The 26271-nt window shown below is 35.3% G+C and overlaps 3 protein-coding genes across 5 annotated transcripts; all 3 read left to right on the forward strand.

Moving 5' to 3' along the window:
- Nucleotides 1–1132: 1132 nt before the first annotated feature.
- On the forward strand, nucleotides 1133–11126 carry LOC110839628 (recQ-mediated genome instability protein 1). The gene is made up of 8 exons (XM_022084008.2): nucleotides 1133–1435; nucleotides 1946–2083; nucleotides 3108–3332; nucleotides 3848–3981; nucleotides 4310–4514; nucleotides 6436–7398; nucleotides 8425–8520; nucleotides 9137–11126. Exons 1-8 carry the CDS (start codon nucleotides 1316–1318, stop codon nucleotides 9314–9316), a joined length of 2061 nt encoding a protein of 686 aa, XP_021939700.2. The 5' UTR covers nucleotides 1133–1315; the 3' UTR covers nucleotides 9317–11126.
- Tsen34 (tRNA splicing endonuclease subunit 34) lies at nucleotides 9137–16701 on the forward strand. Of its 3 annotated transcripts, none has more exons than XM_022084028.2 (5): nucleotides 9137–9274; nucleotides 13421–13659; nucleotides 14643–14907; nucleotides 15003–15164; nucleotides 16126–16701. In XM_022084028.2, the coding sequence occupies exons 2-5, from the start codon at nucleotides 13516–13518 to the stop codon at nucleotides 16314–16316; spliced, it is 762 nt and encodes a 253-aa protein (XP_021939720.1). In that variant the 5' UTR covers nucleotides 9137–9274; nucleotides 13421–13515; the 3' UTR covers nucleotides 16317–16701. The 3 variants fall into 3 exon arrangements, with proteins under 3 accessions (XP_021939720.1, XP_087214494.1, XP_087214493.1); XM_087358367.1 differs by lacking the exon at nucleotides 9137–9274 and adding an exon at nucleotides 11488–11987; XM_087358368.1 differs by lacking the exons at nucleotides 9137–9274; nucleotides 15003–15164 and adding an exon at nucleotides 11422–11987.
- A 664-nt stretch (nucleotides 16702–17365) lies between these two features.
- On the forward strand, nucleotides 17366–25942 carry RpL7 (ribosomal protein L7). Its single transcript, XM_022084011.1, has 7 exons — nucleotides 17366–17523; nucleotides 17898–18087; nucleotides 19334–19509; nucleotides 21645–21735; nucleotides 22314–22470; nucleotides 23774–23871; nucleotides 25757–25942. The coding sequence occupies exons 1-7, from the start codon at nucleotides 17513–17515 to the stop codon at nucleotides 25865–25867; spliced, it is 834 nt and encodes a 277-aa protein (XP_021939703.1). The 5' UTR covers nucleotides 17366–17512; the 3' UTR covers nucleotides 25868–25942.
- Nucleotides 25943–26271: the final 329 nt, after the last annotated feature.

Below are 26271 nucleotides of genomic sequence, written 5' to 3' on the forward strand. Positions count from 1 at the left end.
GTAACATCTGGTTTTCAATGGTACTACAGTACTAAAAGAACAATCATCTTAAAGCTCAATATGCAATACCCAACATACACTCTTAGCTCTAAATATTTAATTTTTCATATGACCATCAAATATTAATTCTTAGAGGGTAACATTAATATTAGCAATGAAAATCATGTGGTCATGTTTACTTTCCAATTAAAATAAATTCATTTTATTTTTTGATCCTTGTGCAACATTACATCTTTAACTGAAAAATAATATAATAATATTTTAAAATAAGCAGAAAACTGGAGTTTGGGCATATATATCAGTGAGAAAAACAAATGCAGAATCTTACTCAGGGAACATGGTGACGAGACCAAATGGAAATACTAATCATAGATGGGGCATGATATTAATTGATCTTTATAAAAGGGTGGTATGGATTAAATCAAGTTCATCCAAGGTAAGTTTCAATGCTAAGTCATTGCTTCTATAATATGATTTATTCACTTGAGTGTCATGTGATTAGAAATTAAAAATATGAGATCTGGGTCTTGTAATAACATTTATTTTGCAGCCCCATTACAGGCTTACTAGATTTGGTAAATGAAAATAACCTTTAATTGAGAGATCATAGAAATGGGGCTTCAAGAAGCTCTCGAGAAATACATAATTTCCAAACATTAAGCTGAGATGTCAAATTGCATCAAATTATTGTAAAAGTGGGCATTCAAGTAAACGTGCTGAGTGAGATTTTGGGTTCTCAAGGCGGCAATGGCTGTTCTGGGTTGTTGCGCCGTGTAGTTTGGTAGACGTTTATTGACGTTTCAGCCTCCATCATTAGGGCACCGAACGAGTGGTTAGCACTCTTGTTTCATATTCGGGAGGTCCCTGTTTCAAATCTCGGCCCGGAAACCGGCTTACCTGACAGTTTTTTCGTGATTCTTCTCAGCGCCTCCAAGAAAATGGCAAGATAGTACCTTATGTTAGGGTGTGACAGCTTCCATCCCAATTCATTATTCAGTATCATCCTTTCAGTCTACCGTGTATTGTCTGATGCACTAAAATTGTCATTGAATGAATTGTATAAATCGTCAAGTCGAAGTAAAGTTTCGGTAAACTTCTATTAGGCTACACGAGGTATGTGCTGTCATCACGCGACTAGTTTTATAAGCGTGGAAGTGATTTCTTGCTTGTGGATGGAAACTACATATGATATCAGAACTGTGAATTTAAATGTCTTATGCACTTAATAATTAAGTGCAGCAGGGGATATTTAGTTCTATTATGTTGGTGATGGCGGGTGTTTATTGTTTTCATTGTACTTGACAGGAATTCAAATATGGTTGCTTATATAGTAGCTGGTATTAAAAAGTATCTGACTAGTACATCTTTGCATGCATCTCCTGAATGGGTTGAAGGCTGTGTGGAGTTTTTTATTTCAGAACATCAAAGTCAAGGGGTAAGTCTAAAATTTGATTCAACTATTTTCAGAATTAAGTGGTTGCAAACAAAGATTCGTATAAAGTAATGCTTTCTGCTATTACTGAAAGTGATATGTTGTTCTTAGTAAAATAGTGTGGACGTTTTGGGAATAAGCAATCACATTGTTAAGTAACAGCTTCCGTTTTTATTCGTTCAAAAAATATTAAAAGAAAGTTGTTTGTGTGTGAGCACATGCTGGGAAAATGAAGGTAAGCTCCTCACATTTCCTCATATGCCATGTTAAAAAGTGCTTTCTGTGCTTATAAAATCTTGCACCATTTTGCCACGTAATATGATCTTGGTTCACTTTAATTTACCCATTTCACAAAGACATCATTACATTATGGATGTACCAAGTTCCCAGAACAAAATTTTGAACAAATAATGTGCTTGTTATATGAATTCTTAATAATATCTGTTTATTCATGAACAATGCTTCATTGTTCCCTGTTTATTTGTTTTTTGTTTATAATTTTTATTACCACAGTATACAGTATCAGCCTTGGAGGACTTTGTACTTCAGCAATGGAAACTAGCTGATCTTAGGGAAATAGGACAAGGCTGTCTCCCACACAACATTAGTAGCATCATGAAGATAATTCTTCCAGGAAAATATGCCTTACAGGTAAAGAGTCTTCTTTTGATTGTTCTTCTATCTTTATTTTTCTGTTTCTTAAAGAGTGGCACATATCTCTCCTAAGGGGTATGAACAGGTAATGGGAGGAACTAAAACATTTAAAGAATTGATCCATACATTTTTTAGTATAATGGCCTGTTATACAGTGATAATCTAACATATTTAGGTGGTAATATCAAACAAAAGATGCAAAGGAAATATAATATGACCATAAAAGTTGTTCTAGGCTTTAGTTTCTAATGATTTAGTTTCTGATTCATGTACCAAGTCGAGTAGCATAAGCAATAGAAATAAAAATGAACAGAGTTTATCAACAGTGTCAGTCTGATTTTTATTTGCATTTGATATAATCTCTTTTATTTCACAGTACAGCTGCTAGTTAATAGAAACTCAGTGTGCAGAACTACTTTAATGTTGTTATGTAAAGTAATGCAAAGGTACTAAATTGTCAACCAATCTGCTTTTCATTTGCCATAAAATACTAATTGTGAGAGTATATTGATATTTATTTTCCAAAGTAAAGTATATCTTCTGATTTCACAATGGAAATTTAAATCTGTGAATTTGTGTATTATTATTTATCATTATTTTTGTATTTAGAGGTAGTAGTTAGACCAATAAGAGTCTTCAGTGATATGGAATAATTGAATTATTCTGCAGCAAGTTAATTGTGTATGAGCCAGTTTATTTGTGGAGCTCTTTTGAATAATGTAATTAATATGTTATTTTATTAAGATTTTATGTGTCTAACTACAATAGTTTATAAATTATTGCAACCAAACCAAAAGATAAATACAGATTGCGTTTAATCGCAAGTGTTATTTCACATTCTATGAAAATATTACTGAAACAAAGTCATCACTCAAAATGTTGGGGCCTTCCATTACTTGGCACTAGTGTCACTCCCAGATGCACTGTGAGATTTAAGATTGGCCTTTGATCTGATAATTCAAGTTATGTTTACCCTCTCTTTGGTATGCTGTATTAATCAGTTACTCCTTGTTCAATGTAGGTTGAGCAAGTACAAAACGTGGGGCAACCTGCTTATGCACAATTACAAGACATTCGTAAACAAACGTGTGAAAATGAAACAGTTGGTGCAACATTGTCTCAGTCTTGGGAGCCTTGTCCAACTCGCATGCTTCAGTTAACATTATGTGATGGGATACAAAGTATTAAAGGAATTGAATACAGGCCAATCATGTCACTTAATGAGCAGATTCTTCCAGGATATAAGGTAACAGTCATATTTATGTAACAAGGAATGACTTCTTTCTTCTTAGGTTGTTTCCATACTTGTGTTTTCTGACTTTTGCATAGGAGTCCCAAACTATCTCTGTCTGCTCACTCTTGCATTTTATCTAACATCCTCCAGTCTCATCTTGGTTTTATCCTACACTGTGGATCCAAGATGTTGGCATTGCATATAGCTAAAATTTTAAATTATGCAATAAAGTTAAAAAAGTGAAAACCAGTAGAGGTAATAAAATGGTTGTAGTATATATATTGTTGATATTTGGATATTTGAATTTTCTTAATCAGTAAAATTATAAAATTGGAATTAAAATCAGCTTAGAAATAGTATCAGTGTATGTTAGAAATAGTCAGTGACTTTGTTGTGATGTAGTGCTAGGTGACCTCACCTATATTCCTTCCTATTGCATTTATAATTATGTGGATAGACCGATTCTTTACTTGTGTGAAACGTTGAGAATGTTATGAAGTCATTAAAATTGAATTTTTAATTCACAGGTGCTTGTTATTGGCCCAGTTGAATGTCGAAGAGGAGTTCTTCTGCTTGAGCAGCATAATTTGGAAATTCTTGGTGGAGAGGTTGATTCTTTACTTGTACCAAATGCCATTGAGAATGTTCTGGCAAGACTACTGTAAGTAATAGTTAACTAATTTGTTGCATTATAATGATGAAATTAAAGTCTAGAAACACCCTATTGTTAATTGTCAACACAAAATTTGAGGTAATATGCTTAAATAGTTTAAGTACCATTTCAATGCTTACCTTTATTATTACATGTTCTCGTTAACTGTTGTTGCTGCAGCATTCAATATGCTTTATTATTCATCCGTAGTATTAATGGCCTTCTTTGATCAACATTTTTCACTTTTAGTCAAACCTAAATTTTACAAGGCATTGTCCTCTTACTGTATAATCAGGTATTTATAAAAGTGTCTTACATCTACTTTGTCGCTTCTCAGGAATTTGCCACAGAATCCAGACCCATATAGGGTAGAAACAGATGTGAGCGTGGGGCCACAGGAACCTACTACAACAAGGAATGTTTTTGTACAGCCACCACCTATTCAGCCAAATCCTACTGGAAGTTTAAGAACACAAGTGGTTTCTGCTCCAGTTCAAAACATAATTCACAAACCATCTTCATCCAGGATTAATATTAATCAGGTTTTGTTTTTGTTTTTTGTGTATATTGTCTGTGTGGCTCTGTATTTGTCCCTTCCCTCCAGCCAAGTAACTTTTGAACAGACAAATCTAAATGGAATTTTGAACACCATGGCATTGGAAACCACTCCACATTCATACTGTTTAATTCTCTATCATTGATATTACGTTACCAACATTCGGACTTCTCAGATAGGATGAACTCCTGCACTGTTTCATCTGAAACTCTACAATTTAATATGGCGATTCTTCTTCTTCTTGTTGTAGCGTTATAACCCTATGTGGGTCTTAGCTTGTTCGAAGAGTTTTTTCCATTCTGTCCTATCATTCACAATTCTTCTCCATCCCCTCCATCCCCTCACTCCCATCGTCCTCACATCCTCCTCCATGTCATCTATCCATCGTTTCTGTGGTCTCCCTCTCATCCTTGTTTTAATATGGTGATTGATATATGGTATTCTAGGTAAGATGAGAAGCGATGTAAACAAAGTCATAAGAGGAAGTGCTGTTACTGCTTCCTAACTTTGTCCATCATCTGGTATTATTTCATATTACAGTTCTTGTTTTTTAAACAAATGAAATAGAATTTATATTATTCTCCACAGTGATAATGGTAGGGAGAGTCATATTTGAAGTATTTGTTACATAATGTTAAATGTTACAGTTACTGCCTAAGTTCTTTCTGTACAAGTGACTAACAGTGCATTAGCCAGCAACTTCACAAACTATGAGGAAAATATTCTTTTATTTGTCATATTACTCATAGCTGTAATTTTTGTAAAGTTACAATTATGAAGTGGGGGTCTGCAGTGGCCGCGCGGTCTGAGGCGTGGGTCTTGGGCCGCTTGGTCGCCGGGACCGTGGGTTCGAATCCCACTCAAGCCATGGATGTTTTTGTGTGATGTGCTGTCCTGTGTATAGGTAGAGGCCTTGCGACGGGCTGATCCCTCGTCCAAGGAGTCCTACCGATTGTTCATAGATCAAGCCAACTAAGAAGTTGGGGACCCATTAAGGGTACCGGAAGATGTAGAAACATTGTTAACCGGAAAAAAGAAGACAGTTATGAAGTAAGAGTTTGTTTGTCTGTGAGTGTTCAGAACAATTGTCTGTATATTTTTAGAGTGTAGTAGGCAGACAGTAACATTTCTACCGAAGGTTTCAAAAGGACTGGGATGAAGTGAGAATTTGTTTTGACTAGGCTGGGATCAGGTATAGACCTTGTTATGCTGAGGTTCTTGTTTTTTGGCACTTTAGCAGTGAAATTTCACTGTTAAAGTTTTTGTCTGGACCATTTATGTAGAGGGGTTGTATTTTTGTAATTAGTTAATTTAACAATTGAACAGATGATGAATTAGTGATATAAAATATAACACAGACACATGCAAATATAGTGTCAGTGTTGGTTTCCCAGGTTGCTAGCTTAATGGATTAATAAGTATAGCTATTGGACCAAATAAATTTGCACAAAAGAGGCTTATTTGGTAATGAGATAATTTTGTGTGTTATGCACAAGTTATATTACTTTTTATTAGAGAATGTCACATGAAGGTGGAAAGCCTATATAAAAGGGACCCATTTTTTCTGTACTGTTAAATAACTTTAGACTATTGTTTCTTACAAGGCAAGAAAAGCGTGAAAAACATGAATGATAAAAATGGTAATTTATTCAAAATCCATTAAAAATTTGGGTTGAATTCCATGGCTGACTGGTTATTACTCCTTTGTGTGTTTGTGTGCATGTGCATTATTGCAAGCTGCACAGTGGAAGAGTTAAATCAATTTACCATTAGATGCTATATAGTCTAAGCTACTGACACCATCATTAAGTAAACAACAATAAATAAAATGATATTATCTTTGATTTTCATCCTCAAACATCTATACAAATTATAGAATCTATACATGGGAACTTTTTATTTTATAGGTATCAAAGGGAAATCCTGATAGAAGTATAGAAGAGGAGTTATTGTGTGAAGATGATTTGATGCTAGAAGCAGAGATGGATGCCCAGCTGTCAGTCTTGGAACGTGAATATCAGGAGGAGATGGAGAACTCTCTGCATAATACTGATATTGAAACTGAACAGGGATTTCTTGGAGATGTCCAAGCAGAGAGCTCTGAAAACATTGAGTTTGAATCATTGCATCATCAGAAGGTTCCTACACAACTTGAGACACCATCCTACTCTCCAGAGAAAGAACTGATGGCAAACAGCAACACAATACACCTTTTGGAAGATGATGATGATGATGACATCCTGTTACAGATGTCGTTGGATGCATTAGATGAGCCCAAAGTAGAGAGAAAATTGCAGAGAGATCAGTCAACTAGTTCCAGGCTGGTTAGGAAGCAAGATCATTGGTCTGGGCATCAAACAAAAGCTCTGTCAGCTGGGCAGTGTAGCAGAGTTTCAACACAAATTGTTAAGTCCCAAGCCCATAGCATCACCACTCAGAGTAAAATAACTTCATTTCTTAAAAGCAGTATCAAAACTGCTGATTCAGGTGGTTCATCACATAGATGCGGCAATTCATCTGAAACTGACAGAGCAGCGCAACTGTCATGTTCAAAGCAAATTTTTCCAAATCTTGGTTTAAATATCACACATGATTGTAATGAGAACTTACAGACAAAGTCAGACAAGAAGCCAATTCAACCAAAGGTTTATGGAAACGATGTTACCAGCACAGTACCAATATTAACAGATAGTAAACCATTTGTGTATTTGAGTCAGGTGAAAACTCCGGTGAAGAGTCGAACTGTGTTTACAGTGAAGGGATTTGTGATGACGTTATTGTCTCAAATGACATTTGGAAAAGATGGATGGCACTTACTTGTGAAAGTGTGTGATGGTTCCAGCAATTTGGATGTCAGATTATCTTCAGATGTAAGTATTAGTAATTTCTTATAATAAGCATCATGGTGTGCATGCACACATGTGCTTGTGCACACACATACACATGGCAAATCACATTCTGATCTGTTGTGACAAAACCATGTCTAGCATTGTTATGCGGGAACTGAATCACTTATGTATTGTAAAAACTAACAGTATGTCTTTTTAAGGTACTACCATATGTAAGTAAGATCCAAAGCTCAGTCCTCTGTTAGGTCCGTCCGTCCGAGGCTTTGATTGAGATTTCGAAACATCTTCCTTTTTACGGTGCAAGGTTGTTAGCCTTGCGACCAACCCCCAACCTGGAGGACCAGGGTACCGGTCTTAGTCTGACCTCTCCTCCTTGACCAATCTGGCTAGGGAGGCCCTACCAGTAGCTATGCTACTGCCAGCATAGCTCTTGGGGTCACTGAGGTACTCAAGCCCAACCACCATGACAGGGTGCAGGTACCATTAAGTGGGGGTTTTTAATCTGGGATATTTAATTTCTTTTACATTATGGCTTCTAGCAGTCTTGTTATATTCTCCATGCTTTTCAATTTTGATAGTAAACAGAAAAACATCCTTTCCTTACTGCAAGTTAGATTTTCGTAAAGAAATATCTTAGGAAATAACTAATTACAGGTTATTAATTAAATCTTCTGGGGCCAACAGCCATGTCATATGATTAAAACTTACCAAAATTTTGAGGACCTTCTCTGTCCTTATCCTCAGGGCTACTCAAGTTTTAATCATGTGACACTTCTGATGGCCCAAGAAGATTTTATTAATGAGAGCTGCCATGAAAGCTTTGCACTATACATAATTACAAGTGGTGCTAGACAGAATTTGAAACAGACTTTGCAATGTAAGGGGTTATTGAAAAGAAAGCAAAATTAAATTACACTTTTATTAATATATACACTTCATACTTATGCTGAGTATATTTGGTAGGATAAATATCCACTTCACAAAGCAGGAGAATTGTGGCTTCACATATGTTAAATGTGCTTGCTCTATTAGCTGTTTTGATTTCAGGTTTTGGAGAAACTTATGAGTTTTAGTAGAGCTGAGATGCTGGCCATGAAACAAGAAATTCCAGATAATCCTGTACTCAAAGAAAAGCTGAGAAATGTATGTATTTACATCATAAACATATTTCAAAGTTACAGGTATATTCTGTTTAATACTGCAAGTAATTTCATAGTTAACCCATGTAAGCCCAGTTGTTCCACCAGCCTCAAAAACCAAATTTTATGGGTTTCATATGTTTCTCAGTGTAAACAGGGATTATTTCGTTAACAGTGTTAACCAGATGATCTTTGTAATGGTGAAGAGTTGTGTTATCTTTGAGGTACAGACTAAATTCAGCTTCAGCTTTAAAGGGTTCAATCATTCTAATACATTAAAACATGATTTTCTTTTCCAAAGGGCAGCAATGGGCAGAACATGAAACTCACTACCCATATCTACACATTTTTAAATTTGTTTCTTCACCATTATGGCTTGGTGACTAGCATGGGGTTAACCAAACCATAATTTTGTACTACTACTTTCTTTGTTGTGGACTTATCCATTGTCTGTTTTTTAAAAAGTCTTGAAAATCTTAAAACTTCAAAAATTACTACATTTTGAAGGATGGGTCTTTTGACCACTGGAAGACCTTTCCTGACAAAAGATAACATTTATTGCAATATGAGTAATTAACATTCACTTGATCCCATTGACTATAAAGTGGCTTCTTTTGCAGATTCTACAAAATGCGCAACAACAGCTGATTCATTTGAACTGCCTTCTAGATATAGAGTTCCTGCCAGAATCAGAAATCCCATGTGTTATTGAACTGACAACAATAACAGAAGAGCACCTCCAAGCTCTTCAGGCTAGGGTGAGGACTGTTGATACAGACTTGATCAAAAAATTTGAATGACTGTTGTGTGTAACTGCTGGAGATGTTTTTATGATAATTAAAATATGCTTCCATTTTTAATTCAGGGACAGTGTTTAAGCATTGTCCTCGTGTTAGACCTACAGTCAGGCTGTCATAATTTCTGATTCTGATTCTGTTAATGGTATAATGTTTTCCAGATGAACAGTGTGGCCAAACACAAGTGAACAGACACTAATCCCCTTTATCTCTCCACCCCCAGACATTTCACCACTTAATCCAAATGTAAATGAATAATATAGTGAAGAATGCACTAGTCATAGTGATGCAACAATTTACATTGTATACTTAACAGCTAACTTCTAAAGTCAAGCATGATGTCTCTGTCTGCAATACAACTAAACTCAGGAACAGGAACACTGTCTCTCTTATCTGTCAGTGACACCTTTACTGATAGTAGTTATTCCTGAAGCCTCATTGATATTCTTCATTGGTTTTCTTACACTAGACATGATTTGATGATTCCTTGAATCAGTGCTTAGTACTGTCTGCCTTGAAAGAACATTAGCTGACAATCATATGTTTGTCACCCATGTTGCCAGTTTTTCAAATACTGTTCCTCTGTGAGACAGGATAGCTGTCAGTATAGTGACTAGCTACAGGTTGGACAACGGGTTTGATCCCCGATGGTAAATGATTTTTCCTCTAACCTCTGCATCCAAACCGGCTCTGGGGCCCACCCAGCCCCCTGTCCACTGCGTATCAGGGCCCTTCCCGGGGGTAAAGTGCGGCCAGGGCATGATGCTGACCACACCCCCATTTAGTGCCGAAGTCAAGAACGAGTAGGAGCTACACCTTCTCTCCCCCCAAGCAACCTACATGGTGTGTAGCGGGACTGCTTTACTTTACTTTTACTGTTCCTCTGCCATAATGTTCCCGACTCTGACTGCTACGAGCTTGTGATTGCATCCTGCAGCATTTGGTGTTCAAATGAATTGCTGGGGCTTGCCAGAAGAAGGGCAGGATCATAAATTGTGATGCTGCCTTAGTCTGTCCAAGAAAATGCCAGACTAGTCCCTTAAAATAGGTTATCTCCATTCTGATATCCTTATGCATCTCTACTTGTAAGCATCCTGACTTACTCACTCATTCTTTGCTGTATGGTCTTCATTGAGCACAAAACTGTTATTAAATATTATTATGAAACGCAAAGTTCATCAGTCATTCTGAAACATGGATCTCATCTTCAGCCTCTTAAATCCAGTTTTGCATTTTCACAAACCATTTATTTTGTGTACACTTTTGTTTCTTCTGTGTGTGCTACATTCTTTGGTATTTGAATTCTGCCATACTTTACACGATACTGAAATCAAATTCCCAGTTTTTCTCAGAGAAAGCAAATTGTATAAAGCACTTTGTATGCAATATATTGTTTAGATCCCATCAAGATCTGCAATATTTTGGTTGTTTTTAAATGGTGAATATTTAACAGCATTCAGTTAAAGATAATTTATAATTCTTTGGTGTGTAATGAAATAGACTTGGCATTCATTTCTCATATTTTCTGTTGAAGAAAACATATAACTAAACTTTAAGTAGTACTTGATATTAATAATTTAGGTACATGTTATTGAAAGAATAATGAATATTAATGAAAATCATACACACTCATATGTGCACACATAATATTCATTGAGGATATAAGTATTACAGATTTTCTAAATTCTTAATTTTGTGTAAACCAGGTAGACCCTGATTAATCTGCTCCCAGATAATTGGGAATCTACTGTCGTATGAATAATGACTGAGTATCACAATCTAAAAGGTTAATAAAGAAGTTTGTTGAAGTAAAGGAGTTAAACTGTCTTTCAGAGTTCTGTACAATAGAGGCACTAACTAAATGGCACCCACCCAAAAACTTAAAAGGGGTGTTGAGCACCCCATGAACTTCACCTTACTTCCACTTTAACTTTTAAACCGTTTCTTCATAAATCATTCTTTACCAAAATAAGAGGGTTCTCATTCTGATGTACAAAAACTTTTTGGTAAAATAATTTATCTTTCAGAAATTATAAAATCAGTGTAATATAAGTTTCATACGATTATTGTCTTTGACACCGAGTTATGCAACATTAATACTTTTTAACTATCATATATTATTATTTTGGCAGTGCTGTTCAAAGGCTCTTGTCTATAACATTATACATACATACGAATATATTTAACACGTGAAGTTTAGAGATGTTGAAATCGTTTTGTGGCGAGTGGAAATGCGCAGATTATGAGACTTATCGGCGGTCGAGTGTAAATACATAACCTCAAAGAACCTCGTTTCAGTGAAATCGGGGAACATGATTATAAATATTAAAAACAATTGTTATTAAAAACTTTTGTTTCGGATTTATTTTATTAACATACTTTCATAATTATGAAAGGAAATATTGAATCATTCTGTATCGTGTCTGTATAATATTCAAGCCGCTTAATACCACAGCACCGGTTACAAATGTCGCCGCAGGAAATGTAACATTGCAGCATAACTGAACTCACCCCGCCAGAATACGTACTAGTTATGAATATTGAATTAAGGTTATGGATTGTGTCGTAGCAGAACTGTAATTGGTAATTATTCCTTTAGTGTTACGTGTTCATTGAACAGAAATGATTACATTGACATATATAAATGGGAACGTACTTATATGGAATGCTGATGGTAAGTATAATGTTGAATAATCAATGGAGTTTTTATTTCTTTTACCATTTGGTATACTAGACAGCCTGGGTAGCTGTCAGTATAGCGACTAAGCTACGGACTGACTACCGGAATTTTATTCCTTTCAGGAGCATAAATTTCTCTTTTTACTTACACATTCAGACCGGCTCGGGTCCCGTACCGTATCCTTTGCAATGGGTACTGGTGGGGTTCTTTCCCCATTTGGAATGCAGTGTTCCCCAAGGATCAATTCTAAGTCTCTTTCACTTCATAATATACATAAATGATCTTCTTCCAACAATAAAAACCCATAATATTTTCTGATGACACAAGTGTCATAATTTATAGGGAAGATTTCTGTGCAACATTAAACATAGTTCTCTGTCATACGAGTAAATGGTGTTCTGCTAATAAGCAGGCCTAAATTTAGATAAAACAAATGTAACAATATTTATAATAAAAGGAAACTCACTGCAATATGGTTTAAGTATTGGCTATACTGGAAGATATGCACAAGAATCAGTAAATACAAAATTCCTGAGATTGTAAATTGATAACCTCCTAATGGACAAATCATATTGATAAACTGATATGTTAGTTAAGCAGAGCATATTGCACAATTAAATCCTTGTTACATATCATCAACACTGACATACTCAAATCAGTTTATTTTGCCTATTTTCATTTAATGGTGAAGTATGGAATAATTTTTGGGGGTAATTCATCTAAAAGCAAAAATATATTTAGTTTGCAAAACAAAATTGAAAGATTAATGGCTGGTGTCAGACCTAGAAATTCAAGAGATTAGAGGTCTTAGTTTTTCCATATGAATACATATTCTCATTAATGAGTTTTGTTGTGAATGACTAAGAACATTGTCAAACTAATTCTGTTGCACACAGTATCAACACATGGAATACGAAATGGCTTCACAGACTAATTGTCAGTTTCTCATGTTCCTGGAATAGGGCATGTTATGCAGGCCTCAAAATTTTGAATAGTTTATCATCAAATCTCTAATGTTCACAAATAAGTCATAATATTCATTAGGGTTTTCTTGTCTTCATGTATTATAAATGTTTAGCATAATTTATCTGCTGTATTTAATTGGTGGACGTATTTGTAATATATCATTACTTATGTGAACACTTTGTTTGTAATATATGGAATCTTTGTAATAGTGTGAATTGTACTTGTGATATGTACTGTATTATTATGACTTACCCTATTGTCATATGGCTAACTTATAGATCCATGGAATGTAATAAAGATATATGTATGTGTGGTGGGTGCATGAATTAACTATTCATCTCCATCTGTTGCTGAGAAGAATGTGTGGAGTGTTACTAGTGCTCTCCATACATATACTTAAAAATTTTGCTGTTTCACTTATTTTGCATGCTTATCGACCATATGTGTTTGTGGTTTTGCAGACTGGCAGAAACTCCGTGAAGAACACCGCATTGTTGGTGCATTAATTGGTTGTTTGGCTCATCTTCCTCGTCAGGATGTGTTTCTGGGACTGCCTATGGTTCTACTATCTGAAGAAGTGACCCTGTTACTTGAACAAAAGGTTGCTCGTTTGGTATGTTATCCATCTCTTCAGTGTGCTCCAAGGAATGATGTCAGACAGAAATTTCAGGAGTACAGGAAAACCATGTATGAGCAGCAGGTTTGTAAAATTAAACTGGACAGTAAAATTGTAGGTGCTGTTACTCCAAACCCATTAACCTTTAGGATGTTTCTCTCGCAGCACTCAAAGCTGTGACAATACAATATGTATTAACATGGATGTAGGTTGTGAAATAATGTAATGTTCATATAAAATTAACAGGGCAATAGGAAAACACATTATGCTCACTAACTTAAAACTATGTGAACACCTCAGTATTATTAACTGATCAAATAGAAATTTCTTTCTCTGCTGTCTTCATAGTTTAGGCAAATTATTGCCTGTAATGATCTCAGAATCCCTTTCGGTATCTCGTTGGTCTATTATACTCATAACTATTTAACAATCTAAATTAGAGGAAGATAATCTGTACTGACTTGGTGATTGAAAACTGCATGAAGTAAACCATGCCTTGACATGTACGACATGCAGTATGATTAATTAATTTGTGCATCAGCAACTGGAAGATAGTTGTTAATACTTACCTTTACAGACTTGAACTTGTCATCCAGGCACCTTAGTGTAGTGGCATTTCTTTATAATGATAGGCGAGGAATTGAAAGAATTAGAAATTAAATGTCCTGCACTTTTGTGTTGATACAGTAAAACTTCAATATGACATCAGATATTTAATACAGAATTATGGTTTTTTATTAAGTTATTTCCAAAAACATTTAATCTGACTATAGTTTTGTTCCAAATTCTGTTTATTGTAGTTCTTGAGGTTGCCTAGAAATTTAGTTTTGCGTGGAATTTTCCCAAATTGAGTATTGAATTTAAAGAACTCAGAAGCTTGAAGTACAGAAAACTTTATTTTTTAAGTATCGTAGCTAGTACATGTTGTTTTATGCCCACTGTTAAGACATTTTACAGGTAAGTTCTGTTTGTGCTACCATTTTCTATATACATTTTTATTTTCTTCTTAGTTTGTTTCTCATCATCTGAATTATAAGGTGCTATAAAATTGATTTAATGTGTCATAGGTCGAGTGCTTCAGAGAAGAACGTAAACGCCAGGTCTCTTCCATGATTGATCGTATTGTAGAAGGAAAGCGACGAAAACTGTTAGGTCTTGGTTCTAAAAAGAAGTTTGCTCATACTGAAAATGACAGTTCAGTGCAAGAGAATTTACAGTCAAAGAATGACAAAACAGACACAGATCTTATCGACCGAGATGCTCTTCTTAAGGAGGAACTGGACAAGATCAAATCCATTGATGAAAATAGTACACTTGTCCAGACATTTACAGGTGATATCTTTATTTGTAGTAAAAATTTGATGTTTTTAAACCATGAAATCTGATATTGTTCAACACTTCTTTAATATTTGCATTTTTTCTTAAAGCAAGTGCATGGTTGAGTGAAGAAGATGCTACCCCTGTTCAGTGGAAATATCCTGCAACCTCTACTGAAAATCTCCGTTACAAAACCTTTAAAAACCTGTGGGAAAATGGTTATTACCTGACTGCAGGACAGAAATTTGGGGTAGACTTTCTTTTATATCCTGGTATGAACTATAGCAATTCTTATGTCTAGATTATCTTATTCTTTATGTGAAGTCAAGTCTTGTATGCCTATTTTGCACCCAAATATTATTCTATTATAGTTATGTCATCATTGTGTATGGGTGCGAAACATGATTTCTCACCCTCAGGGAGGAACATAGATTGCAGTTGTCTGAGAATAGGGTGTTCAGAAGGATAAGGATATTTGGGCCTAAGAGAGATGAGGATGTGGCATGAGAAAAGTGCATAGTGATGAGCTTAAAAATTTATACTCCTCCCCCAGTGTTGTCATGGTGATTAAGTCAAGAAGAATGAGATGGGCGGGGCGTGTAGTGTGCATGGATGGGGCAAAAGGTGTGCACCGGGTATTGGTCAGGAAGCCTGAGGGGAAGAGACCACTGGGGAGACCTAGATGTAGATGGGAGGATAATCTCAGGCGGGATCTATGGGAGATAGGAATTAAAGGAGACTGGATTTTGTTTGCCCAGGATAGGGTCCAGTGGAGGGCTTTGGTTAGTTCAGTTATGAACCTTTGGGTTTGGTAAGCCAGCCAGTTAGTTAGTATATATTGCCTTGACATTATATCCACATTCGATGTACAATCCACTGGCTGGCTGTATTTTAATGGATTAATAGAATCCCTGAAGTACCTTTTGGATCTGCAGATGAGAATCTTCACGCAAAGAATGGGTGGTTGTAGGATGGTAAGGGTTTGCAGCATTGATGAAACAGATAGTCTAGAACAGGGGCTTTGAATGCATGATGGTCCTTTGGCAGCATTATAGTTCCCAAATGTTGTGTTTGCACTTTGGGTAAAAGCATTTACACATCACCTTGCAAACTAGGAGTTAATTCTTTGCTGTTATAAGTTATCAATTTGTGTAATTTGTGCCATTCACTTTACATATACAATATAAAAACTATTGTGACAATAGTTACTCATTAAATGTTTCTTTTTTCCAGGAGATCCTGTTAAATTTCATGCCCAGTTTCTGGTGATTTGTATAGACAGAAATGAAGCATTGTCAGCAACAGATTTAGTGGCTCTAGGAAGATTAGGGACATCAGTTAGGAAGACTGTCATTCTATCAAGTCTTTTAGATGATGGAAATTCAGTGATGTATCAGTCTCTCCAGTGGAATGCACCTTTTTAAGATATACTAGTCTGTATGAACTAATGAACTATATTAACCATTTTTAATTAAATACTGATATAATACAAAATTATTAAAATTAGTATTACTATGGGTAATGAAGATATTAAGTAAAAAACGTAACATGAAAGTAGTTCAGAAAAGGCATAAAAAATCAGTCCTTTGGTATAGGATGATTTTTGGATAGTTGGTGGCTATTCTACTACCTGTAAGAGTCAATTATTTAAATGTAAACCTATCACATGTCACCACTGTGAAATGAATATGTTGGTTGTAATTTCTCACTTTTTAACTTGAGAATAAGAAAGTGCCCATTTACAGGTTAATTTTCAACAGTTTTTCTTTTGACATCATTTTATAAATATAAAAAAATATGAAAAACTGATTGCAGTGTTATTTCTATGTTCACAAGAAAAGAAGATTTCTGTCTTCTGGGTTATTGCGCTGTGTAGTCTGGTCGATGTTAACCAACGTTTCAGAGGTCATACTGCCTCCGTCATCAGGGCGATGATCGCCCTGATGACGGAGGCAGTATGACCTCTGAAACGTTGGTTAACATCGACCAGACTACACAGCGCAATAACCCAGAAGACAGAAATCTTCATATTCACCGCTGTGAGAACCTCAAGTCTTACATTCACAAGAAAACTTAAAATATGAAGCAGATACTTGATTGTGTTACAGTTAATCAAGCAGTATGGTAATTTGATGCTTAACATTTAACTATATGGAGGCAGAAAAAATGTTTGGAGGAGTGGAATTGCTGAGCCTATAATATTTCTTTATAATCAAAATTTTCAGTAAAATGGGTTGTAATTAGGTGAGAGAAAATACAAAAAATAAAAAGTTTTAATAATTCCCTTCAATAGATTCAGATTTATATCTCGTACACTGCTAGATGTTACAAATCACATTTAAGTAACTGCTTAATTACAGATTTTATTCTTGGACTTTAAGCTATAATTGTTACCTTTTTTGAATTTGTAGAATTGTAAAAGCAATGAGTACTGTTAACTGGTGTGTTCGTGTCTATGATGTTCGTCCTCGGATGATCTATGTTAGTATTATCTGTGCATGTTACTTCCTCGGTTCTCAATAGAAAGCAACTATGGAGTGCCTGTGGTTTGTGATCTTTGCCGATTCGTGTTGCTTGTTGTCCATGAAACATCGGAAGATATTTCCTTCCACCAGTAAAGATGGCGGATACGTAAGTGCATGTGTTCTATTAGATTATCTGAAAACATCTACATAGTTTATTTATGCTTCGTAACAAGTTTTACGAAATTAAGTTCTTAAATGAACAAATTATTTCGAAGTGGTTTCATTTACGGGTGATTCATAGCAGTGCATAAGTTAGAGGCGCTTAAAACCAATAAGTTGTATTCTTACCCGTGTTTATTTTAATTTGGTATTTGAGATGTTTTCTATGTTATTTTGTGGCATATTTTCGAAAAGCACGTTTGACAATGTTTATGTTAAAATGTATTGGCATTTATTTGTGTGGATGCGGGTTGTCTTAACCTATTATACAATTCGTCTTATGTGCAGTAGATATTGAAAAAAGGAAACTGAATATTTTAGGCAGCCAAAGGAGAAGCCGGTCCAGAAGGAGAAAGCTCCAGCCAAAGAGGAAAAGGAGGATGATAAAAAGGGGAAGAAAGAGAAAAAGAGGGCTGTGGGAAAGAAATTGCCAGCCGTTCCGGAGTCTGTGCTGAAAAGCCGCAAGCGAAGAGATTTGGCAAAAGCAGCTCGTTTGAATGTTGCTCTGAAGGTAATTTGAATAAAAAGTTAAATTTTACTCATTGACCTCAGTCTATCATTAGGTTAGTAATTACATAGTAAAGTTACAAATAAAAGTTTATTTTATAAAATTTCTTTGTTATGCACTTGGCACAGCTAGTATAAAAGGTCATTTTGTATTACATTTTTGCATTGATTTAAAAGTTTATATTAATGGGGACCATCATTTGCTAAGAGTGTAAATGCATAGATTAAAAATGCAGGGGTTCTTTGCCATAGAAGTATATAGCAAAGCATATGTGATCACTTTCTGGAATATCGTGATTTTTTGCTGTGCAGGTATAATTTTGAGGTAAATATAACATATCTGGTCTTTATTTCTGAACTGTGATGAAATACCCAGTAGTGCCACATTGTCGCGTTATAGAAATGTTACCCTCCTAAGCAGCAGAACTTTGTTCATGTAAGTCAGGTGTTTTTAGGATTGTAAAAATCTATGACATGTCAATTACAGAAGCACCAAAGACACATGCAGGCATGTGGTTTAGGCAAGTAAACCTTCAAAGAATCATGCTGTGTTACATGATTTATTTTAAAATGTCTGTACTAATGTCCATTGGTCCCATTATCTGAGGGATTGTCCTACATGTCAATGGCTGTGTCTTTGATAAGTTTTCCATTATGTAAATTTTCTGTAGGTTTCGATAGCTTGGGCTATGCTAAGGGAAATATGCTTTACTTGTATTGGTACCCACTGTTTAATATGGTAATGTATATCTACTTTTTGATGTCATTATTCCGCCTTGACTCACTAGAAGTGAAAAGGTATGTGAAAGGAGTTGAAAGCATTGTATGTTGATTCCATGAACTAGAATGTTAATGAAACTAATGCCTTTTCAATATATTTGCTGTACCTCAAAGGCTCAGGTTTTGTTATCCCTTGGATATATGTTAATTGGTTGGTATGGTTACTGTTTTATTGTAACAGTCTTTTGGTCTGCCCAGTCTGCGCTCATTTGTCAACTGGATGGTGGAAGGTGGGCACAGTCCACTACAGATAGTTTCATACCTTGGCAACAATAACAATGCCCTGATCAAAAGAAACAAGTCAGATTTGACCTTTCAAGATGTAATTGTACACATTTCATTTGTAAAGCTCTGTTTACTATACTCGGTATACATTTTCCAAAAGAAGTGACTCAATTGGTGTTACTGAGTATTATTTTTGTAGGGAATGTTGTGTAAATGTGACTTTAGAATTAGCACATATTTTTTAGAAACGAGCTGAATACAACAAGAAAAGGAAAGAGATCTTCAAACGTGCTGAAAAATATGTAAAGGAGTATCACAGTCTGGAACGTGATGAAATCCGATTGGCACGCCAGGCAAGAAATCGTGGAAATTACTACATTCCAGGAGAAGCACGTCTTGCTTTTGTCATGCGTATTAGAGGGTAAGCAACACTAAGTACATAGAGGGAATATGTTATGCCCTAAATTTTATACTGCATGAAATCCTGTCATTTATTGGATCCTTTTATTTTCCTTGTTTGAGGGCCAGTGTTTTTAAAACCTTTAATGTCACGACTGATCATAAATTTGTCACTGTTAATAAGAACTCTGTCGCCCTCGGTGGACTAGTGGTTAGCGTGCTCGCCACTGGACCCAAGGTTCGCGAGTTCAATCCCGGCCGAGGTCGATGGATTTTTAAGGGTGATAAAAATCTGTAGCACAACTTCCTTCGGAGGGGAAGTAAAGCCGGCGGTCCCATGTCATAGATTTATGGCATGTAAAAGAACCTTGCGAGCATGATACAAGATGTTTTGTAAGCAAAATTCAGTGGCCATTTCTCACCCAAGTCTCTCCTGATTCACTGCTTCACTGCTAGATGGCTCTGGCAGTCAAATCAGGAGTCAGTAGAAATTGTGCAGAGTCAGTGGGCTGGTCACTCACTACTCATAAATGCATGCTTTAAAGACTATGAAACCTCCGAAAGGAGGCAGTGATGACCTGCTACTGGGTTAAGCTACAAATAGATAGAATAAGAACTCTAGAAATAGCAATAGCAATAACGATACTGAACTGAACGAACGATAATAAACTGAATAAATTAATACCATGTATTAAAATAATGATTATTTAAGTTTCTGCGGTAGGTGTTCTTGCATGTTCTTCACAATTTCTGCTGAGTATCACAGTTAAGTTCTTGATATTTATCAGCTTCTTAATTTGTTGGTTGTCATATTTCTCTATTAGTAATCATGTTGCCACAGCCTCATATGTATGTGTGCACCTCCTATTGCAAACTTATCATTGGTCTATCAGGAGGGGTTTTTAGATAAGTTCTCTGTAGACCTTGTCTCTTATTTACTTTATTCTTGCAACAAACTCAGTGTCATCTGTGAAGTCAAATGAGAAAGCTATGAGGCCAAGGGTAGTTTCCACTTTGGAAGTGAAATAGAAAATTATTGCTGATTTTGAAGCTGTCAAACATCAGTCTTTCAGATGTGAATGTGGAACACTACCTATAGCTTTAAGAACAATTATAGATGATAAGAATATAAAGATGTTGCAAAATTAGCAGTGCTTAGCACAATTAAATATTTGAGAAGCAGGAAATTAAAATTTGCAGGGATTTAATTTGGATTACTGGTCAGCGAGGTAAGGGAGATAATGTGAAGGCTGAGTGGATTCCCAAGGCTAGTATTTATTGTGTTTTTTTATTTTCTTTCTCAAAAATGAGTTAACGCTCAAGTTAATTTTGATTTTGGAAGAAATTTTCATTATAGCGTGAGTGTACTGCTTTGTCCATCATGCTTTTAAGAACCAAGTGATTGTGGATATCAGGTGTCTACTGTATTTATATAAAAGAGAAGGATATAGGTAACGTACTCCTGTTTCTAACCATTATATCAAAGAGTATTGGAGATAATAGATGTAACCCCTGTAAAATTTTAAATAATGTTGGGTACTTACTTTTTCCTGAGTATTTTTAAATCTGAGTATAATGTTCTGAAGCTATTAGCTAGAAGGTGGGATGGGCTTTATATTTATTCCAGTTATACAGTTTTTCTGGGAATTAAAACTTTGACATGGAATTTCAAATACTGTACTGATAAAGGCTGTCTACACCAGTGGTCCCCGTGTTGTTACGGAAAGAGGTTATACTGAATAATGAAGGCCGTTCAACCATGAACATTATAAAATCAAAGGGCAGATCTCGACTTACGGACGCCCATCTTGACGATTGTTTGCGAGCAACATCATCCTACACTCCCAAATTTGAAAAACTGGCCTATGAAATGCAGCGCCAAACATCACACTGACTTCCCACTTGAGTAATAATAATTGTACTTATAAAACTACTTATTTTTGATTGCATCATTAAACGTCGTGTTGTTTTGTGTATTATTTGGTGTCCATATCTTATTTGTCCAGAGAAAAGAAAATTTGGCTTTGTTAATTGGTTGGTGCCCGCCACGATCTCATAAACTCTGAAATGTGCCCGTAGGCACAAAAAGGTTGGGGACCACTGGTCTACACTGTCTTTGAAGTTAGTTCAATGGAATAAAAATGTATTATTTTACAGTATCAACCAAGTGGCCCCAAAGGTGCGTAAGGTATTGCAGTTGTTTCGTTTGAAGCAGATCAATAATGGTGTGTTCATAAAACTGAATAAGGTAAGAGAAACTCATTATGTGAACCTGAATATCCACATTTTCATCCTTCTGTTGCTTTATAAGTATTTATTATACAGGCTGTCCTATAATTGCATGTCAAAAAGTGATAATTGAATTTATACTTTTCTTCAAATTTCAGATTTATTAGAAACTTGGTTGTGTGGTGTGCCAAGGAAACACTGTACTTTTACCTTTTCATAAAAGTGTGACTTTATGCCCTTTAATTTCATTTGTTGCATCTTAATGGCTGCAGTGACATGTAACCAATAGAATTATTCATTCCAAATTCAACTTCTTGCTTATTCCTTGTGCTGTGAATACCTGCTACTGTCCTAGTGATTGAAATTTCTCATTTTTTTCCTTTGTAAGAATGAAATAGGTAAAATACACATTTATTTTTCTCAGTTTCATTGAATAATGAAGTTTTAATTACTTCGGTGATATGAATTATGCAATGATATGCAGAAAGTTTTGCATATGTAATTCAGCTGTTCCCATAATTTTTGTTGTATATCTGCATAATGAATAAAGAATTGATCCTGTCTTAAAACCAGTGTTCATAGATTTTTTAATTTCAGGCCACTATAAACATGTTGCGTATCTGTGAACCTTATGTGACTTGGGGCTATCCTAACTTGAAGAGTGTAAGGGAGCTTGTCTACAAACGAGGATTTGCAAAATTCCGTGGTCAGCGTATCCCTATTACATCTAATGCCATCATTGAGAAGAAGTTGTGTATGTATGATTTTATATTCTATCTTTTATTTAAAGGTAAAAATTAAGTAATCTCAAAGTACTTGAAATCACATTTATCAGGCCTTGACAAGTTTGCAGCAGCCTAGGAACCAGATTTGAGTTTTAAGCAGTGGGTGGTTATTAAATTACTATTGTATTCTTTTTTATGTCAAAATTGTAAAATGTATTGCTAAAAAGAAGCTGCCACATTATTTCTACGGGACTTGCCAACCATCAGTTTGTTGAGCCCTGACATTTACATGTACAGTGGAGTCTGGTTAATTCGGACACATCGGGACTAGACCACTTTGGCCCAATTAAGCGGCTGCTCCAATTGTGTGCAGTTCCACATAAAGAGTTAAAAAGTTTTGTTCTTTAAGATTTGTCCCAAACAGCTGCCCCGATTAGCTGATGGCCCAATTAACCAGAGTCGACTGTATAGAACAGTGGAATCCTCATGTAATATCTTTCGATTTAAGGGTTTCTTTTATTTATTTTTTAATTTCTGCAAACCCATATCAATTATCAGTGTTCACCTTCTTTGTGTTTCTCAGTTAGTGTTTAAATCCATTTTACCTCTGAGAAACAATCATTAACACCCATTTAATTTTAATTTTGAGGTTCAGTCTAAATTCTAAGTCAGCTTCAGTACCACCTTTTCCCTCCATTTAAGGTATTCTTCAATTTAGTGTTGAGGTCCTTTGGCCCCCTTATAAACATTGTAAGTATCAGAGTTTCAATTTATTTTGTATACTACAGAGTATGAAATTTAACAAAATTCAATTCAAATTATATATAGCAGTAATTATCTGACATAATTGGGCCAAAGGAGAGTTGGATAATCAGAAATGTTAGATAATACGGAAGACTGTCGAGGAACAAGGGTAAATATCAGCTCAGTCCAGTAACTCGGTTTACAATATTAAATTACGAAGAAAATAGATTGTGGTATCAAATGAAAAGTCTCTCAAACAAAAATAATTTTCAATGTAATGTAAATTTGTAAATGAAAGTTTAATTCTCTATGACATTGGTAATTGGATCAAATGGAATATGAGATAACCAAAGGTTGGATAATCGGTATTCCACTGTAATTTCAATCATTCCTTGGAAATTTATCATTTTGGGCCTTAAATGTTTAGGGCATTATGTTAGGTTGCACATGCTTTTATTTGACTTTATATGCATGAAAATGTGTTGAGATTTTTTTTCTGAAATAAAAGAGTGTGATCATTATTTAGTTGTGGTGATACATGTAATTGTGGTAAACCTATATTCCAAATTAAATTAACATTTATTCCAGCAAAGTGCAACATCATCTGCATTGAAGACCTGATCCATGAAATATTCACAGTTGGAGATAAATTCAAATATGCTTCAAATTTCCTTTGGCCATTCAAGGTAATGAAATATTAATATTAAAAAAGTATGTATCGTATTACGTAGTCTGTAATTTTGAGGTGCAGCCACATTGTTTTTTATTTTTTTTAAGGGTCTTTCACAACAGGATTATAAAAATCACTTACTGTATCTGTTATATCATCATGTACCTAAAGCAACAATGCCCTCATTTCTACACCTGTTTTGTTTTTCGTAGTGGTAATCAACAAAATTTTGTTAAGTATTATTTTGGTTTAGTTCAGAGAAGTTCAATAGAGAATGGGGTGGGCATGGCATGTTGTATGCCTGGGAGAGATGAGAAATGTGTATAAAATTTTGGTTGGTAACACTGATGGGAAGAGGATAATATTAAATTGAATCTTACTGATTATGGGACTGTGGACGGGGGTCATTTGGCTTTTTATAGGGACGAATGGTGGGCTTTTGTGAATATAGTAATGAACATTTAGGTTCCCTAAAGGTAGGGCATTTCTTGTCTAGCTGTGTTTTATCAGCTTCTCAAAGATTCTTTCAGTTCCTTGGCAAATTTTCATAGAACTGTTACTTCTGTGTGCACATATTGTTTGATTTTGTTTCATTTCATTCATATGAAGGGTATAATTCAGCCTTGATATACATGCCTTGATTAATTTGCCAAACTTTTATGAAACTTGAAATGTGGTACTTAAATTTTATGAATATTACTATGTAAGTGTTTAAACTATATTAATTTTACATAGATTCTGAACTTTTATGCGTATTTGTTAAATCCTTTAAATAGATGTTGATGGAACATGAAATGTGCACTTCTATTATATGAGACTATGTTCATAGATATACCCCAGGTGAGATAGGATGCATGTGTTAGCTGGTAGTATGTTGTTGTGTGTTCAGACTTATACATTGGTGTGTGTATGTGTGGTTCCCCCCCCCCTCTCTCTCTCTCTATATATATATATATATATATATATGCATATAGTCTAGGGGGGTTCTAGTTCTTATTGTCATAAGTTCCATTAGCAGTCCCGTTTGGGTACACAGAATATAAACAAACGTTCATAAAATAAATGTAAGTACAAAATTTATTTCTTTTCCAGAAACACAATCAGTCATAAATGCAGCCATTTTGACAAAGCCACAGCAATACTTGCCCAAAAAACCACATCATACCAACTTATAATTAAATACAACTCTCTCTTACAATAAATACAAAACACTTTCTTGCAATAAATACAAACTCTCTTGTACAATAAACAAAAAATTTCTCTCATTCTCAAAAAAGAAATTACCTGGCCTCAGTGTTATCCTTTCCCCAAGAGATAGGGCAGGTACCACCTACTCGCAGTGTGCCCACCTATTCAACCAGCAGTCAATGCTAAAAAAGCACCCTCTATAAACAAGAAGTAGCTACCTCTAAATTTCAGGAAACTGCAGTACAACAGCCACAATACTTCCCCAGCCGGCAGTTCGAGCAAGAGTCACTCTTGTGCTAGCGAGAATCAGGCATGACATTTCAACCCCCCTCCAATTCTGTAACCTCACTTCCTGCACCATCCCAGCAAAAGACAGGTATTGATCTGACATCCTTATTTCAGCCAGCCCCCACCAGTGCTGAGATTGCCCCATAAACCTCTCCACACTAAAGAGTTGGCTCAATATATATATATATATATGCACACCTTTTGTTTGTATGCATTGTTCCAACAAGTCCATGGTGGTAACTTTATCTTATGCTGCCACCTTCCATCTTGTTGAAGATAAAAGTTAATATTTTATATAAGTGCCATAGTTTGTTGTTAGAATGGTGTATATGAATATTACAACACTTGCTATATGGTTTATTTCTTTGTTCAGATTTACTTCTTCATATAACTGCATATGAATAGTTTGGCTTTTCAATTTCCAGCTCAATACACCAACTGGAGGTTGGCGTAAGAAGACAAACCATTATGTAGAAGGAGGAGATTTTGGTAACCGTGAAGATAAAATTAATGAATTGCTTCGGAGAATGGTGTGATTGAAGAGTGTTACCTCACTGTGTATTTTGTTGTTTCTCCTGTACAGTTGGACATTAAAATCTTGAAGGAGAGAATGTGTGTATTACTTTTCTTCTTGCCTGAAAGTTTCCTACCTTAGGGGAAAGTAGTAAGTGATGCATTGGTAGGAGTTTTCACAAACAAAAACTTTGTCTGGGACTGTAGAAAGTAATAGTGATCTTCAGTTTTGTCTTTAAAGAATTTATATTTTGGTGGCTTTTTGAGCTTTAATTCTTCTCATTTCTGGACTATAACCTAGCTTTTTCTTTGTATTTTCATCGCTTTATCCATTACAAAGATGATGCATTTCTTACCCAGAGGTTCCATTGAAAGTTTTAAGCCTTGATAGCCACATTTCCCTCAAATGTCAATGGAAACTGGGACT

Source organism: Zootermopsis nevadensis, unplaced genomic scaffold (assembly GCF_977971745.1).
Source record: "Zootermopsis nevadensis isolate Lab colony 2312 unplaced genomic scaffold, Znev_1.0 Znev_ptg000030l, whole genome shotgun sequence".
Taxonomy (NCBI): Eukaryota; Metazoa; Arthropoda; class Insecta; order Blattodea; family Termopsidae; genus Zootermopsis; species Zootermopsis nevadensis.